At 44.3% G+C, this 18,229-nt stretch overlaps 2 protein-coding genes across 2 annotated transcripts in view; one reads left to right on the top strand and one right to left on the bottom strand.

Annotated features, from left to right (window-relative positions):
- LOC135220985 (T-complex protein 1 subunit gamma-like) overlaps positions 1–13,725 on the bottom strand; it is a 95,542-nt gene extending 81,817 nt beyond the window's left edge. The window contains exon 1 of the mRNA XM_064258688.1: positions 13,567–13,725. Coding sequence (XP_064114758.1) covers positions 13,567–13,600 — 34 coding nt within the window. The 5' untranslated portion in view covers positions 13,601–13,725. The remainder of the gene's footprint in view (positions 1–13,566) is intronic.
- Positions 13,726–16,766: 3,041 nt separating this feature from the next.
- The window catches only part of LOC135220984 (uncharacterized), a 106,382-nt gene continuing 104,919 nt past the window's right edge, over positions 16,767–18,229 (top strand). Inside the window, 1 exon segment of the mRNA XM_064258687.1 lies at positions 16,767–16,922. The gene's annotated coding sequence lies outside the window, so the exon portion shown is untranslated.

The raw sequence follows: 18,229 nt of genomic DNA, 5'->3' as shown, positions 1-18,229 counted from the left end.
TGGAATGCTGCCATAGCGGTAGATTCCAGGGCAAGTGCCTCCTGCTGCGAGAACCATAGGTTCTCCGACAGGAGCTGCTGCAGGGACACACCTGGAGTCAGCCTCGCTAACTCCGGGTTAACCTGTTTCGGCAGTATCGGGTCTTCTGATGGCACGTAGAAACGCCTCTGCCGCTGTAGAGGAGGAGGAAGCAGCTTAGAGGACCGTCCGGATTTTAGCGAGTCCTCCCGTCCTGAGACGAGATTCTCCACCTGATCCAGGACTGAGTCCGCAAGCTCTGATCGTGGCAACCCCATCATCATTTTGGGCTCCCTCTTGGGACCCCAAAATGACTCGAGCCGGGACGTGGGCTCCGATGGTGGTAGCGGCGATCCTTCCGCGAGGCCATTATGCAGACGCATCAGCTTAATGACTTCCGCGAAGTTCCTCTGTATCTCGGGCGTCACAGCGTCTTGTGGAGTAGGACCGTCCAGTCCCTCCAACAAGAGCATATCCCTTGATACTCCTCCTTCAGAAGGAGGAACAGCGACAGACCCCTGACGGTCGCCTCCAACTACTTGCGCGTACGTCCTGGTCGGTCCTAAGACCGTGCCTGAGCCGTACGGCGTCATAGCCGGGTCACGAGCGGCGCACCCCTCGTGATCGCTCCTTGGTACCTCGCTCCTCCCGGTATAGCCCGAGGAGGTTGAAGGTATAGGAGAGGCAGACCTGACGCTCCCCCACGCTCGCTGGCAGGACCAGCGTGCGTAGAGGGCTGCTGCCGATCGTCAACCCGCGGTGACGGTCTAGCAGTAGGCCTAGCGTCGCCGCTCGCCTGGGCGATTGGCTCGGCTGAGAACGTCGAGACCGCTCTCTAGCGTCAGGCGAGCTGCCGCTGGTCACCGTCTCCGCCCGGTCCCATCGGGAGCGGCGGACGGGTGACCTGCTAGGCTCCCTTTCGCGTCGAGACCGGCCAGCGTCCTCTCGGCGCGTCAAACCGCTGGTACCAGCCGTGGCTGGTACCGGCGGCCGTGGGGACTCCTTCCTCGCCTCAACCCGTGGCCGGTCAGTGACCGTCACGTCAGCCCGAGCAGCCGGTTGGTCGCTGCGAGAGCGTCCACTGGCCTGGCGAGAGTCGTGTGCACGACTCTCGCCAGTCTTCTGCTCCGTGCCGCTGTCTTGACGGCGAGCGAGCTCGGTCGTCGAAACTTTGGCTGGACGGTCCTCTTTAGAAGAGCGTCCACTCGGTGCTTCTCGCGAACGAGAAGCAGCCGAGACGGAACCTGGTTTAGCGGCAGAACCACTAGCACCAGGTGAGGACGCACCAGCCGAGGCTGATGCACCTCTGGTCCCCGTCGACTTCTTCTTTGCAGAAGAAGCGACGGGCCCCGCCCCCGAAGGAACAGGAGGACCAGCAGAAGAGCTCCCCAGCTCGCCTGAGCGAGCCGGGCCCTTAGAAGATCCCGAAGGAGTCTTCTTACGGGGGGGAGGAGGCAACCTTCTTCTTCTTCGGCTGTTTGGCCTTAGAAGTCGAAGGGGAAGGAGAGGCTGCAGACGACGAAGAAGACGATGAAGACGATGACGACACCTTCTTCCTCTTCCTCTTCTTCTTCGCCAGGCTCCGCAGGACAGACGTCAGGTCTTCCATCCAGGAGGGAGCCGGGGCAGTTGCCGAAGCAACAGGGCCCGACTGCACCTGTCCGAAGGACCTGAGACTGTTACAGCAACACCAGCAGGGGGAACGGCAGGAACAGTCCGGGAAACAGAAGGAACAGCAGGAACATCTGAAAAGTAATGTGTACCTGAAACGGAAAGAGTCGCTGGAGCGGCCACAGGTACGGCAGGCACGGCAGGTACTACGGGAGAGCCAGGCGTCCTGTCGACAGTCACCGTCATCCGTGGCACTGGCGGCAGGTCCAGGGGGGTACTCTTGGGGCAGCGGAAGTCCGGGGTCGGCAAAGGAAAAAATCCAGGTGGTGGTGGCATCGTCCTCTTTGGAACGGCGGCAATTGGTTTTTGTACTGCCACCGTGGGGTGTCACCGACATTATATGAGGCGTATATACAAGATGTGGTGGCATCTCATACGCAGGGGTAGTTAATGTGGTCGTCGTGGTGGTCACCGCACATGAGTGACCACGGCCGACCCCCCGCCAACCGCTGTAGCAACCCCTGGATGCTGGGCACTCCCTGCAGTCCCAGCGACTCCCACACCTGTCCCAAGTCGTCCTTCGCTGCTGGCACACCTGCGGAAGCAACAGTCGGGTTAATAGGAGGGGCTTCCCCGCGCCTGGGGGGCGAAAATACCCCCCAGAGCAGCAGAAGACCCCGAATACAGCTGTACGTCCGGGTAGCGGGCGCCCTCCTCCGACACTCGACGGATCGAGAGAGGAAAAGGACTCCGCTACCCCCCCCGCAGGGGAAGGCGCAAACCGTGGGGGCTGGCCGGGAGGCAGGAAAGAGGACGAAGTGTCCGTCACCAAAGGAGTCACTGGACTTTCCGATGACTTCTTGGCCGGCCTAAGTCTCTTCCTGCCCTCGTACAGCACCCACTGCGCCTCGGACCAATTCATACAAACCATACATGGCTCGTTGCGGGAGCACTCTCGCCCTCGACAACGAGAACAAACCTCGTGGGGGTCCACCTCAACAAAAGACCTGAACCCCCCACATTTACGTCCCTCCAGCCCGGGACACACTCTACGGTCGACTGGAGGGCGCGGTGAAATCTCAAACTCCTCTAATTCACTCATTGCAAATCAATTGAATAGAGAAAAAAGTACTTACAATCACTCTGATATACGAAAAGAGAAAACAAATACTCAAAGATGAAGCAAACGACAAGCGGGCAGAGCGATGGGCGAACACGTCCTTCCCACACACGGCCGAAAGCAAAAGTGATTTGTTTACCTCCCAGTCGCGCGGCGCGCGACGATCGGACAAGCAGTTAACTACCGTTCTCCCCTTGTTCGAAGCTTACGACCGTTCCAGCTGCCGCTAGCTACTTCCTATTGTTAAAGGACCGATGGTTTGTATTACGTATCGGAACAAATAGTAGTTCACATTCACAACGAGACATATTCAATAAATATTTCCACCTAAAAACGCGCTGTATATGGAAAAATAACTTTGTCTCATATAAGTCAAGTATATGAATATTCGTTTATGCTAACTAGAAGCAAGAGCATTCGCTCAGAATTGCGTTATGGTGAAACAGACTCGTATTCATCAGCTGATTTCAAACCACAACATTGGCCGCTCCGCGGAATACGGGCTTAACGTTTAATTTGCCGTAGTATTTTAAAATACAATAATATGAGAATACATACAATATTCTTGGATACAGTGAAATAATGTATAACTTTTTAAAGGATTTATGGAAAAGATGCGTAATTAATAAAATAACACAATGCATTTTTCGGAACTAGCAGTAGCGGACAAGAACGAACATGAAAAACCATCCCCTGACAATGTGGAGCGTAGTTACAAAGGCTGCCTTAATTTGTATCTTATTTCTGTACAAAAATGAAAATACCTTTACGCAATATGTTTTCATACACATTTTAAACATAAAAGCATAAACATTTGAAAAATCGACACATCGATCGCTAAATTTGCACTTTTTTTTTTTTTTTTTAACTCGATATTTTCGGAAGAGCGGCAGACGGCGGCATACAAGAACGAACTTGAAAAAAACATCGTAGTCGATAAGTTGAAGGGGAGTTTCAAAAGCTGCCTTTTTATCATATTTCTGCACAGAAATAAAAATACCCTATTCGTAGTACATTTTCATACACATTTTAAACATAAAAGCATAAACATTTATAAAATCGACACATCGATGGCTAATTTGCACTTTTTTTAAATCGACATTTTCGGAAGAGCGGCAGGCGGCGGCTTACAAGAAAGAACATGAAAAATGGTATTGTTATGATACAATAAAGTTTTATGCATACTTACCTGGCAGGTATATATATAGCTTTATCCTCTTGACGCACTGGCAGAATTTCCAAACTCACGGCAACCGCTAGTACACTGGTAGTTCAGGTGATGGCCACCCCGCTCCGTGGCGCTGGTACTTGGAACTATTCCCTTTTTCCTCAGATTTTCTCTGAACCCTGTCTCCTGAGGGGAGGAGGGTGGGAATTTAATTATATATACCTGCCAGGTAAGTATGCATAAAACTTTATTGTATCATAACAATACCATTTTTATGCATGACACTTACCTGGCAGGTATATATATAGCTGATTGACACATTTGGAGGTGGGTCATAGACAGCAACATCGTTCATAATTCAAAAATTAACAAATAAATTTTTAGAACTATGTATTATGTTCCTTACCTGCTAAGGTAGCTGACTTCGTAGGTCCTGCCTCTTAGCCTGCTAAACCTTAGTAGCTCTCACTAGGACGTGACCTGTTTGTTGAGAAAGCTAACAATAAGGGCCTGACAACTGGACGTGACCAATTTGTTGACAGAGAACCCTAGCCCTCATTTACCACGGGCATTCATGCTAGGAAAGTTAGTCACCTGAACCACACACACATATAATAAACACTAACCAACAGACTGAGCTGGTCTTAACCTTCTCAGACAACCATAAAAACACTATAACCTAATTAAAATAAAACCTAGCATGTTATTAGGTTATGGGGTGGAAACTCCTTTGCCCAGTACTGTACCTGAGGATACATACGGGCCTAACGTTTGACAATTATCAAAAGTTGTCTTCACGTCTCTAAGGTAATGAGAGGCAAACACAGAGTTTGTCCTCCAATACGTTGAATCTATAATGTCCTTGAGGCTAAATTTTCCTGAATGCTAAGGACGTAGCTACTGCTCTCACCTCATGAGCTTTAACTTTAATTAAACCGAAGCATTCCTCTTGACAAAGCAAATGAGCATCTTTAATGACTTCTCTTACAAAGAAAGCCATTGCGTTTTTAGACATAGGTCTAGTAGGATCTTTAACAGAGCACCACAGAGAACATGAAGTTCCCCTAATGCTTCTTGTTCTTTCTACGTAAAACCGTAAGGCTCTTACTGGGCAAAGAACCCTTTCTTGTTCTTGACCTACCAGATCAGCCAGTCCTTCAATCTCAAATGATCTTGGCCATGGATGCGAAGGATTCTCATTCTTTGCTAAGAACTCCTGTTGAAAAGAACAAACTGCTTTGTTGTGCTTCCAACCTATTTGCTTGTCAATAGCTTGCAGCTCGCTAATCCTTTTAGCTGTAGCTAAGGCTACTAAGAAGATAGTTTTCTTCGTAAGCTCTCGCAAAGGCGCACTGCCCATAGGTTCGAACTTATCCGTCTCCAAGAATTTGAGAACGACATCCAAATTCCAAGAAGGGGTTCTGCACCTTCGATCCTTCTTTGTATCAAACGATCTGAGGAGATCTCTAAGATCTGCGTCATTGGACAGGTTTAAACCTCTGTGTCTAAACACTGCAGACAACATACACTTATAGCCTCTAATCGTCTGATTAGCCAAACCTAGTTCTTTCTTCAGGTATAGCAGGAAATCTGCAACCTGTGTCACAGAGGTACTGGATGAAGAAATCTTCCGATTCTTACACCATTTACGGAAGTTCTCCCACTTCGACTGGTACACTTTGATAGTCGATGGCCTTCGTGCTCTTGCAACTGCCTTCGCTGCTTCTCTAGAAAACCCCCTCGCTCTGACAAGTCTTTCGATAGTCTGAACGCAGTCAGACCCAGAGCGAGGGTGTTCTTGTGGAACCTGTCGAAGTGGGGTTGTTTGAGAAGATCTATTCTCGTGGGTAGACTTCTCGGAGAATCTACTGTCCATTCCAGTACCTCTGTGAACCACGTTTGGGCCGGCCAGTATGGGGCTATCAGGGTCAGCCTTGTTCCTCGACTTTCCCTGAATTTTTTCATTACCTTTCCTAAAATCTTGAACGGTGGAAAAGCGTACGCATCTAGACCCGTCCAATCTAGTAGGAAGGCATCGACTGCGACTGCAAGAGGGTCCGGGATTGGAGAACAATAGTTCGGTAACCTCTTCGTCGCTGCGGTAGCGAAAAGATCCACTACTGGAGTGCCCCAGAGCTTCCACACATCTCTGGCATACTTGAAGATGCAAACATCCACTCCGTGGAAAGCACTTGTCCGTCCCTGCTCACAGATCCGCCCGTGACTTCTTCTCTCCCTGAATGAACCTGGTGAGCAGGGTGACGTTTTCTCTCTGCGACCAAAGAAGAATCTCCTTCGCCAGGTTGCAAAGGGACAACGAGTGGGTTCCTCCTTGTTTCCGTATATATGCCAGAGCTGTGGTATTGTCCGCGTTGATCTGCACCACTTTGCCGCTGATCCCGGTCTGAACGCTTTCATAGCCAAGAAGATCGCCATCAGTTCCTTCCTGTTTATGTGCCATGCCTTTTCTTCTTCGCTCCAAAGGCCTGACTCCTCCCGAGGCCCAGCGTCGCTCCCCAGCCTGCGTCTGACGCGTCGGAAAATAATATCCGGTCTGGGTTCCTCTGCTGGAGTGACGTACCCTCTGACAACCTCTCCGGAACTAGCCACCACTTTAGTTCCTCCTTTATCTTCGAAGGAATTGGAAACCGGAAGGAATCGGTTTGGTTGCGATCTTCTTGTCCAGACTTCGTTCAGAAAGAACTGTAAGGGCCTCATGTGAAGTCTCCCTAGTGAAATGAACCGCTCTAACGAAGAGAGTGTCCCCAGCAGGCTCATCCACTCTCTCGCTGAGCATTGGTCTTTCAATAGGAATTCTTGCACTTTCCGTATACACATGGTCTGCCTTTCGGGTGACGGAAAGCCCGAAAAGTCACTGAGGATATCAGAATCCCCAAATAAACTAGTTCCTGAGAGGGGATCAATCGTGACTTTTCCAGGTTCACCATCAGACCCAGTTGCTGAGAATTAATTCCAATGTTACGTCCGTGTCCTCCAGACATTGCTGTTTTGATTGTGCTCTTATGAGCCAATCGTCGAGGTAGAGAGAGACCTCTGACTCCTGCCAAATGAAGCCACTTCGCCACATTCGACATCATTCTTGTAAAAAGAAAAATTTGAGGCGCCGTGCACAGCCCGAAACACAGGGCTTGAATTGATAAATCCTTCCTCCTGGATCACGAATCTCAAATATTTCCTGGACCTTGGATGAATTGGAATATGGAAGTACGCATCCTGAAGGTCCAGTGTTACCATCCAGTCCCCTGGTCGTACCGCTGCCAGTACTGAATCGTTCGTCTCCATCGTAAACTTGGTCTTTTCTACGAACAGTTTAGCTGGCTTACGTCCAGTACCGGGCCTCCAACCTCCTGATGATTTCGGTACTAGAAACAGACGGTTGTAAAAACCTGGAGATTCGTGATCCAGAACCGGTTCTATTGCCCCCTTTTCTATCATGGTGACGACCTGATGCCAAAGAGCCTCTCTCTTCTCTAAATCGATGTAATGAGCCCCTAGGGCTCTCGGAGCTGTAGCGAGAGGTGGTTTCTTGAGAAAGGGAATCTTGTACCCTTCCTTCGCTACCTTTACGGACCAAGGATCCGCTCCTTTGCTTTGCCAGACTTCCCAGAAGTCTAAAGTCTGGCCCCCACACAAGTCTGGAGGACTTCTGACTCATTGTTTGGTTGAAGTTTTGGCCCCTCTTTTTGGTTGAACTCTTTTCCCTCTAAATGCTGGTCGAGAGAAAGTCCTACCCCGAAAGGGCTGCTGTGCTGTCTTCGTATCCTTCGTAGTCTTCTTCATGACCTTAGAAGGTAAATACTTCCTTACAGATGACGTAAGAAGATCTTGAGTCGCCTTCTGAGTGAGGGAGAGAGATATGTCCTTAATGATCTCTTGAGGGAAGAGCTGTCCTGACAGAGGAGAGAACATCAACTCCGACTTTTGCGCGTTCGACACTCCTTTAGCAGCGAACGAGCATAAGAGATGTCTTTTCTTCAAGACGCCTGCTGTAAAAATTGAAGCCAATTCATTAGCTCCATCTCTCAAGGCTTTATCCATACAGGACATAATACTTCTCGACAACTCGGATACTGACGACTCCTCCATCTCCGAAGTCCGAGCCAGGGCCCCCAACGACCAGTCAAGAAAATTAAACACCTCAAAAGTCCTAAAGATACCTTTGAGTAAATGGTCGAACTCCGAAGAAGTCCACCACACTTTGGCTGAATGCAAAGCATGTCTACGGGAGCTATCCACTATGTTGGAAAAGTCTCCCTGGGAGGAGGCAGGCACTCCCAGGCCAAGACTTTCCCCCGTAGCATACCAAACACCAGACTTCGAAGCCAACTTGGCCGGAGGAAATACAAAAGAAGTCTTCCCCAACTTCTTTCTCTCCTTCAATTCAACCACTCATTTACGCGTTGAAGGGCTTTCTTGGCCGAAATGGACAAAGTCATTTTCAAAACGACGATTTCTTGGCTGTCTTCGTCTTCGAAATTGCGACAAAGGCGATGGCGGGCCTGAAGGTTGAAAATCTCCTTCAAACAAAGAAAGAAGGCACTCTGTTAGCCTCTTGTAGTCCGAAGAAGGAGCTTCCGTCTTGTCCTCTTCCGCACTCTCCGCAAATTCTTCCTCCTGCGAAGAAATATCTTGAAAACCAAGATCCTGCTGACTCTCCAAATCAGAGTCCTTATGCAGCTCCTGTTTAGAAAGCGAATGCGGCACTGACTCCCTATAAAACTCCTCTCTTCCTTGTCGAGACAATGTTTTGACTTGCTGCCAGCCTGCGTCCTGCTCCTCTGAAACGTATGCGTCCACCATGCGTCCATCACTTCTCCTGCGTCCTCCTGTCTTGCGTCCTGCGTCCTGCACTTCGTCCTTCTTAAGGGACGCACTGCGTCCTGGATCGCGTTGTACGTCCTGCGTCCTCTTGGAGGACTTAACCGGGAGAGACGAGTCCTTACGTCTAACCGAAGGTTGTTCGGGCTTCTCCCATGATTGAACAATCACTGCCAATCTCTGCTGCATGTCCCGCAGCACCTCCTTCGCCCCCTTCCTCCTTACGAGACTCCTGATGATGAGGAGTCGAGACGCACCGGGCTAACACGAAGCGGCGAGCGAACTTCCAACTGACGTGAAATCCTCTTCCTTTTGATAGGGATCATCTCTTCATCCTCCGATGAAAAAATCTCAGGGCTACTCCACCCTTCTTGGTCGAAAGCCCTTTCCTCCTGTGAAGAGGACGGATAGTATGACCTCTTGAGAGGACGCGATACTTCCGCGAACCGCCTACTCCTTCCCGAGGCCGAACTATCCGAAGAATAACGGCACTTCCCAGTATCGCCTTTTCTATGACGTACTGCAGCAGCCTGGGACGTACCAACAGGACTGCCTGAAGGGACGACTGATCGCAAGTCAACCCCTCTCGCCTCCCTTCGACTGTCGACATGCCTTCTCCCTTGGGTCTGGGAGCTTGACAGAGGTCTCGGTCTAGGAGCACGAGAGAGACGATCAGGCGCCCCCTCCACAACACTGTCCCCAAACACTTCCACTTTGTCTGTTAATCGTTTAATTTGGTCTCCCATGGACGCAAGGGCAGCGAACACTTTCACTATTTGTGGATCAGTAGTATCCTCAGATACAGCAACTGGAGCAGGAGAAACCTGGGGGGAAGGTGCTACATCTACATGTGAATGAGCTGGAGAAGACACATGCAAAGATTCATCCAAAGGTTTACTCGAAGATCCCGATCTTTCACTCCTAGATACAGATCTTCTAACCCGATCTTTTTCTAATCTCTCCACATACTTCATAAGAGCCTTCCACTCTTTCTCATTCAGACACTGACATTCATTGCACCTATTGTCCCACGTACATACAAACTCCCGACACTTCTTACAAATAGTATGTGGATCTACCGCTGATTTCGGCAGTCTCACCTTACACCCTTCTTTCACACAAACTCTGAACATACTTCCTGAATCAGACATACTAAACAAGGTCCAAACAAAATGCGATTGCCACTCTAACTTCGTGAATACGATACCAATATCCAAAAAGTCAGATAACGAGCAGGAAATTCTAACAGAGAACCAACAACGATGTTGCCGGTTCGGCTGGCAGAGAAAATCTGAGGAAAACGGGAATAGTTCCAAGTACCAGCGCCACGGGAGCGGGGTGGCCATCACCTGAACTACCAGTGTACTAGCGGTTGCCGCGAGTTTTGAAATTCTGCCAGTGCGTCAAGAGGATAAGCTATATATATACCTGCCAGGTAAGTGTCATGCATAAAAACATCGTATTTGATAAGGTGAAGGGCAGTTTCAAAAGCTGCCTTTGTATCATATTTCTGTACAGAAATAATAATGCCTTTCACGTAATACATTTTCATACACATTTTGAAACAAAAGCATGAACATTTATGAATCGACACATCCATAGCTAAATTTGCACTTATGTAACTCGATATTTTCGGCATAGAACAGCGTCAGAGGCATATATTTTACCCTAATACCTACGTAATAACTCTCCATAAAATTTGTTAATATAATTTTGCATAACCTTCATGGTCTGAACGGCATTTCTACATATGTATGAACTCGTTAGACAACGGCGCTAGCGGCGCTGTTAACTGAAATTTGTGCCGTAAAGATACCTTTAAAATGCCTTATTTTTTAATGAATATTTTGACAACCGCCGTTAAAACCGATTCGCCGTTGAGTGATTGCGCCGTTAACCGCGGGCCGCCTGTATTTTGAATTTCTTAAATAATCGTATGCCAGAAATAAATGTAACCTTTAATGTTTGCATGCTTTAATGTTTGCATGCTAAGAATGGCAAAATCATCGTTGCCACATTAGTGGACTTCACACATACGCCGTTCCATTATCCTGTAAGCGTCCGCCCCTGATGAGCTCGCTGCTAACGTACCGTCACGCTTTTTTTGTAATCAGCGATCATAGCACTGATGATAGTTTTTCAAAGTTAATATTGACTTTTTATGCTTGTTATTCATACTGTAATTAACTGTAGGAAATTCTCTCTCTCTCTCTCTCTCTCTCTCTCTCTCTCTCTCTCTCTCTCTCTCTCTCTCTCTCTCTCGGAGTCCAGTCACTCGGCAAAGAAAAGTCATCTTCACTCCCGCAATTGGAAGAAAAGTTTGTATCATCACTGGAGGATTCAGAACTAGAGCTCTCATCATCAAATAGGTTATCAATATCACACTCCTCATCTAGTATTTGATTGATCTCACCTAAAGAAATATGCCTCCTCTTTGGACATTCATTGTGAAAGACGCAAAATCCAATTTGTCTCGATAAACGCCCGAAGCGTATTGAAAGAAAAACCAACAGGGACAGGCAGTTTTCTAGCATAAGCGACCACCAGGAAAGAGTTGCCAGGCTGGAAATAAGTTTCCCATGTGCTGAGAGTGTTACCAAATGATGTTCCTACACTTTCTATACGAGTAAACGTATTATTACGGGGCTGACGGCTTGACAAGCACAGTTAAAGTCTTGAACGTAATATCCGTTGAAGGCGCTACCGAGTAGATCGCGGTAAACGTATTATTACGTGGGGTGACGCTTAACAGGTTATAAACTGTTTTTCCATGAATTCTAGTTGTCATAGTAATGCAATAATGATAAAATTGCTTTAATATTTATGTATATATACTTCCAATACATAGCCTAATTTCACCAATTTCAAACGTTTTGTGTGTAGTCTTATACCCAGTTTGGAGGGTCAACACATACCGAATGGCAACAGAGAGAGAGAGAGAGAGAGAGAGAGAGAGAGAGAGGAGAGAGAGAAAGGAAGGACGGAGGAACGAAGAAGAAAAGGGATGGCGGTGGAGGGGAGGGGGGGGGGGGTGGGTTGGGGAGAGGGTAGGTGGAGCTTTATACGCGTGTTCGTATCCATTTCTGCATAATGGAGTTTTGTCTCTTGGTACAAGGACAAGTGTCGTTATTCTTTACGATTAGTGATTCACGATACCCTTATAAATTACGGCACTGGGTGTAATGCACTATAGCAAAATCTCGTTCTGTTAAGAGTGTTCGTTACAGAAATAGGTATTGCCCAAAAACCTGCTTGCACTGTCTCTGAAACCCATAGTAGACATGCTGCTTAGTTGTCAATCAAGTTTTGTTTTATAACCAAGTATTTTTTACAAGCTAGCTATTGAATAAATTTGTATTTTTCTCAGTCAAAAACATATGCCCCTCAATGCTACTTTCCTCTTTTAACGACTTTCTGGTCATTGCAAATTCGGCCCCATAATTTCTTATGGTGCGAAAACAGGCAAAGAGGCCCATGGACCGAAAACGATTGCGTCACACTACGGCGATAATCCAGCAGTAAAACATCTTCATATATCCAAAAAGTAAATAATAAAGATATATATGCGCATTACGATTTATAACAATTACATGTATAGCTGATAACAATCTGCATGAATAACTGGTAAACTGTTCTGCAATGACAGTTGAGTATAGCAATTATTTACATTAGGTACGAAAGTCAGATGTCGTGACGTCATAATACAGAACTTGAAAGAACGTTCTAATTCAGAAAAATAATTACTTAAATTTGAGTCAGAGTCGAGTTACTTTTTCAATAACGAATATTTTCAAATTAATCATCATAATATGTAAAATATGATGTTTTACTACTTATTTCAAAATTAGCCAAGAGCACGCTTCTCGTCATCTTCTACCCCAACAGCTGTTTACGCCTGGCTTGTTGTTGATGAGAAATCGTGGTTTCGATTGTTGTGATAAAAGTGCTCCAGCCGTCTGTGGGTACAAGTGGTGTGCGGATTTATCACAGGAAATGGTTAGTTTATTGACACAAGCTACTCCGTAAACATCGAGATGGCGTCAATCTTCTAATACCTCGAGTTGTAAGTAAAAATGTTGAACGCGTTTTGGTGAGATTTGCACTACGTTTGAGACCGTTTTCAGTACCCTCTGTTTAAATCTTAAAATTTGGCCTTAATTTCTAACTTTGGAGAAAATACTTACTTCGAAAGGAGAGTAGAGGTCTTTAGCTCCGTTTCTCACCAACAAGAAGTCGCGACTGATGCCCATCTCGGGTGTCAGGACGCGTTATAATGTACTTTTCGGAGGGTGGCTTGCATTGATGTAGGTGGCCTGCTTGGCCTGCTGTGATGATCTACCCTACCTTCTGTAGAAATACGAAATACCTATACAACTAATCAGCTTAAGCTCTGACGTGCTCTTATATACTAGGGTACCTTAGACACGTTGGTAGGTAGGTAGTAGGTGCCTTCAAGCTACTACCTAGCCCTATACCTAGCTAGCCTACTACTAGGCTAGTACGACAATTCTAGTTAGCCTAGGTAGGCAAAAGAAATAATTTGAAACAAAACTTAGCCCGTTCTAGACACAGGGCATTTCCTTTTCCTATTAGTACATTACCAAATATGAGACCATAGCCTATATATACTACATGTTACCGATTAAGCTAAAAAAAAATATTGATGGATTCTTCTAGATCCCTCCCGGTGGGAACACGCTACGGTAGCAAGTTATATGCCGCACAGGTTTATCGACCAAATAACAAAATATGCAGGCTTCACGGCTTCATAACCTAAGTTAACTTGTTAACGTCGTCATTCCATACTCACTCAGAACAATTATTGGTTGTCCAGATCCCATCATTTTTGCGATATTGTATAATCTTAAGGCAGGTGGGAATTCTTTACGGGTGCGATCTTTCTACGGCACTAACATCGAAGGAGTGACTCACACACCGCCTACATGGACTAACTACCGGATCATTTCATTGGTCAATAGATGTAAACCTTGTCTGCCATCTTACCCCTCTCAGAAATTGTGCGCCTATCAGTGACTCTGAAGTATACTACACTATTTAAGTGTTCAGTGCAATAAGAAATTTTGGAACAATATTCTAGAGCAGTTGCAAATGTGTTCTAATTTTTACGAACACGTCGGAAACATTCATATTTAGGGGCTACTACTCTATCGAAAAACAAGTTTAGTGATGCTAACAGATACACTACTATGTACGGTACAATGAGCCGAGAATCAAGAACATAACCAATAACCAGCATGTATCAAGAAATACATGAATCTTAAACACTTGCAGGAGAATTGGAATCAGTCAATGACCATATACTTGAAATTCAATACTTAACTGGGAAATGGAATTATTCTTATCAATATGAGAGGTTTAATCTGCCTTATATACTGATCGAGTTTCACTTCATCAATAGACGATAGGCGACATCAATAAACTAATATCTAATATAACTATAGCTACCATCGACACGTGAAAATTTTAATAAACAACGATCGTGTGTGCGTGAGAGAGAGAGAGAGAGAGAGAGAGAGAGAGAGAGAGAGAGAGAGAGAGAGAGAGAGAGAGAGAGAGAGAGAGAGAGAGAGAGACGGTGGGCGGGGAGAGGACAATAATTGCATAAAATATCAGCATCACCAAGTGCCAGTTGATGTATGTGAAACAAAAGGACATACAAAGTTTACTATGACAAGCCTGTGCTCTAATCGATAGCCTTTTAAATACTGTGAAACAATTCATATACCATCAAGATATATAGAAATAATAATCTAATAACATATCTATCATTCATATTCAAGGAACCTCAAAAATGCTTAATTTATTTTCAAACTTACCAATTTATACATCGAGCAAATCGAATCAGCATTCACTCGTTATTTATAGGAAGCATCAGTAGAGTCATAACATGCACTCATTACCGAACAATAGTTTGCTTCTATTTTGCAATAATCCAGTTACTTCTCAGATATTTGATTCGTTAATTTCAGTCAGCTCATTATGCTTTTCCAGACTAAGACATTCATAAGGTTTTAAAGGTAGAGTCATATAGGAAGTTAATTTTAAGTGATCACTGGAACTGATCCCCAACTCCTCATTCAAGAATCAAGATGTGGATTGTAAATTGTAAGTAGAAATAAATATAAGATCATCTCAGATTATTCTATGTAAAAAAAAAGACAGAAATATGCTGTTGCTTTGTTCAGCCAGATTATAATAAGAGATGTTTCCGAAGATTCCAGTTATCCTTTTCACTTTTTTATTGTAAGCCTTCGGTGTTTTCTCTAGGTCACCAGAATGACGAAATAAGTGCTGGAACATAAATATTTAGCATTTAGGGTCCTAAGTTATCGTTATTGTTGATGTCAAAGAGCATTTTTTTTTCAGTTCAGTTTTGTTGTAGGTTGTGTATCCATTCTTTCTTTCTTGCATGTTAAATCTTTTCATGTATTAAATTAATTGGATTCGGTATTTTGAAGCTAATCATAATTCTTGTTCATACTCCTGTTTCATATTATTCTATCAATGTTGTCCCCAAAATCTGTGTTTGATTTGATTTTATTGCTGTCTTCAATGAGCAAATTAACAAAGTTACGAAGACTGTGGGATACCATTTAAAGAACTTTGCTTTTGTAAGGAAAATTTGGATGAGTCGTTAATGAGAATGCTAATTCAGATATGTCATTAGTAGACTTGATTGCTGCAATTCAATTTATTATGGACACCCTATTTATCAACTGAAAAAAATGCAAAGGATTTTCAATAGAGCAGCTAGACATTAAAGGAATATCTCCAAGAGACAGAATAACACCTGTTATTAGGAAATTACATAGGCCGCTCATTAAAGCGAGGATTGAGTTTATATTGTGTGTTGGTGTTTCAAGCATTGCTGTATGAAAAGCCTGTATTATGTGTCAACCGATTATTGCGTAACTTTCGACGGTTTCAGTTGTAATTCTGAGACATACACTGAACATCGAAGACTGGAGGAACCGAGATGTAATTTGCTGACGGGTTTTAGAGGCTTTGAGATTGCTGCCCCTAGATTGTTCAGTAGGCTGCTTCAAGGGATAATAGATCGTTGAACAATTTTGCTTTTTATCCAAGGGGAAACTGAAGACTTACTTGTTCAACGTCTGCTATACTACTGATGATAATATCAGTGAAGATTTTAAGCTCTAGTGTAGTGTAGCGTTCGGGGAGCCCTGCAGAACGTCCATATGGGGCGGAGTAGGAATTTGAATGTCCTTCAACAATAAACAATATTTTTTCTCATATATTGACATATCTGCCCAGATTATATTTTGTGTTTTTTTCATGCAGTTTAGTGAAAAATTATTGGATAGACAAAGCTGAATGATTATTTTTCGCCACATTTCACACATAAAATTTCTATCTATATTATTCAATTTCTTTTGCATGTGACGGCTTTACCTCATCAATCTATTCTATGCTATCCTCTCTGTCTGTCTTGTACTACCCAGCTCCAGGAAAACAAGGTTATTTCTCTCTCTCTCTCTCTCTCTCTCTCTCTCTCTCTCTCTCTCTCTCTCTCTCTCTCTCTCTCTCTCTCTCTCTCTCTCTCTCTCTCTCTGAGTGTGTGTGTGTGCGCGCGTGTGTGTGTGTTTATAAAAGCTATTTCCTACCCGAGGTGTACTGAACTGAATGCTAAACTATATTTGAGACAATATTTGTAAACCATAAAGGTCACTTGTATGAGAAAAAATTCCCATGTTCTGTGTGATACATTTTCTTTTTCATATCTTATAATTATGAAATTTCCTTTTTTTGCATAATATTGTTAACGTTTCATACCTATTCCCTGTTGTTGAATATCTGGAAGTCAATACAAGGTTGGCGATGTCTAATTATTACCTCATTAAGGCCTGATAATATAGGTGTTTGCTACGGCTGATTCTGGATCATTGCAATTTATTATTCATCACATACGTTGAGCTCCTTAGGAAAACCTAAATCGGCCTGTCAAACATATCCAAGATATACGTAACCTTAAGTCATCTTTATAAGTCCAGCAACATGTATTGGCTCAAGGGAGCTTTCAAAGTTTACCTCAGCTCATAATTTTCTTGAAGCCAGGCCCAGGAGTCGTTCTTGACTGTAGAGGGAAACCGCTTGTAAACAAAGAGTTTTGTCAATGCTAATTTAGTAAGTATATTTCATTTTTTGTCTGTAAACGGTCCATGCTGGCATATCTTGAGTCCCTGTAGTGAGTTGATTGCATCTTATCCAGAGCTTCGTAGTTTTATATTTTTTTAAAATCTTGTAGGAGAGACTTATACTAGGTAGGTATCAGACAAGCGTGACCCAGGTTAGCTAGGTACCTATACTATTGACTAGGAAGTCTATCGTATGGAGGAGACCGGCCTTATAGGATTGGGTAGTGTGATCAGGTACACCTAAATACATAGAAAGGAGCGAATGCAGAGTGGTAGGTCACGACTTAGTTGGCAGGTCCCTGGGGAGGGAGACGAAACCTCCCCCCCCCTCTCTCCTCCCTCTAACCATATAGCCTAATATCAGGGCACGGTTACTTATTACAGAAACTCTTAGGCTACAACAGTATCACTGACCCCTAACTGCATTTTCTCCAAATTTTTCATTAGGTAGTTAGGTAAATGTCTGCATTTTAAGGGTGCATGTGACATCCCATTTGTTACTACCTAAGTGGAAAACTCACCAAAACGCTTTCGAAATGTTTACTTACGCTTCAATGTTTTAGAAGATTGACGCCATCTCGATGTTTACGGAGTCGCTTGTGTCAACAAACTTCCCATTTCCTGTGATAAATCCGCACACCACTTGTACCCACAGACGCTGGGGCACTTTCATCACAACAATCGGAACACAGTCCTTTACCAGGACGTTTTTAAGTAAACAACTGTTTTGGTAGAAGAAGACGACGAAGCGTGCACTTAGATAATTTTTTAAATAAATAACAAAATATCAATATTTTACATATTTATGATGATTAATTTGAAAATATTCGTTATTGAAAAAGTAACTCGATTCTGACTCATATTTAAGTAATTATTTTTTGGAATTAGAACATTCTTTTAAGTCCTGTATTATGACATCACGATATCTTGACTTTCGTTCCTTCAGTGGGCCCCCCATATTTGCGTTCTCCGGATTCGCGGACTCACTGATTCGCGAATTTTTTTTCTGGACCATATCTAACCATTATTTGCAGTGAATTCGCCTATTCACGGGATTTTCAGACGATAAATAATCACTAATTAGTGTATTTTGATGTTATTTTCATGCCTAAATACATCTTTATGATACAAAAACGATGTATGCTTTTTGTGTGATAAATGATTTACTAATTTTCTAATATTAATATTAATGTAAAGAGCTATTACTTCAAGAAAGAAAATACTACATTGAATTAGTAAGATTTTAGTTTATAAATTTTAAAAATTATGTAAGAATGAAGGAAATCCCAGTCTTCA

Source organism: Macrobrachium nipponense, chromosome 2, assembly GCF_015104395.2.
Source record: "Macrobrachium nipponense isolate FS-2020 chromosome 2, ASM1510439v2, whole genome shotgun sequence".
Lineage (NCBI taxonomy): Eukaryota > Metazoa > Arthropoda > Malacostraca > Decapoda > Palaemonidae > Macrobrachium > Macrobrachium nipponense.
Note: the sequence above shows the minus strand (reverse complement) of the source record. Positions and strands in the feature narration are given on the sequence as shown.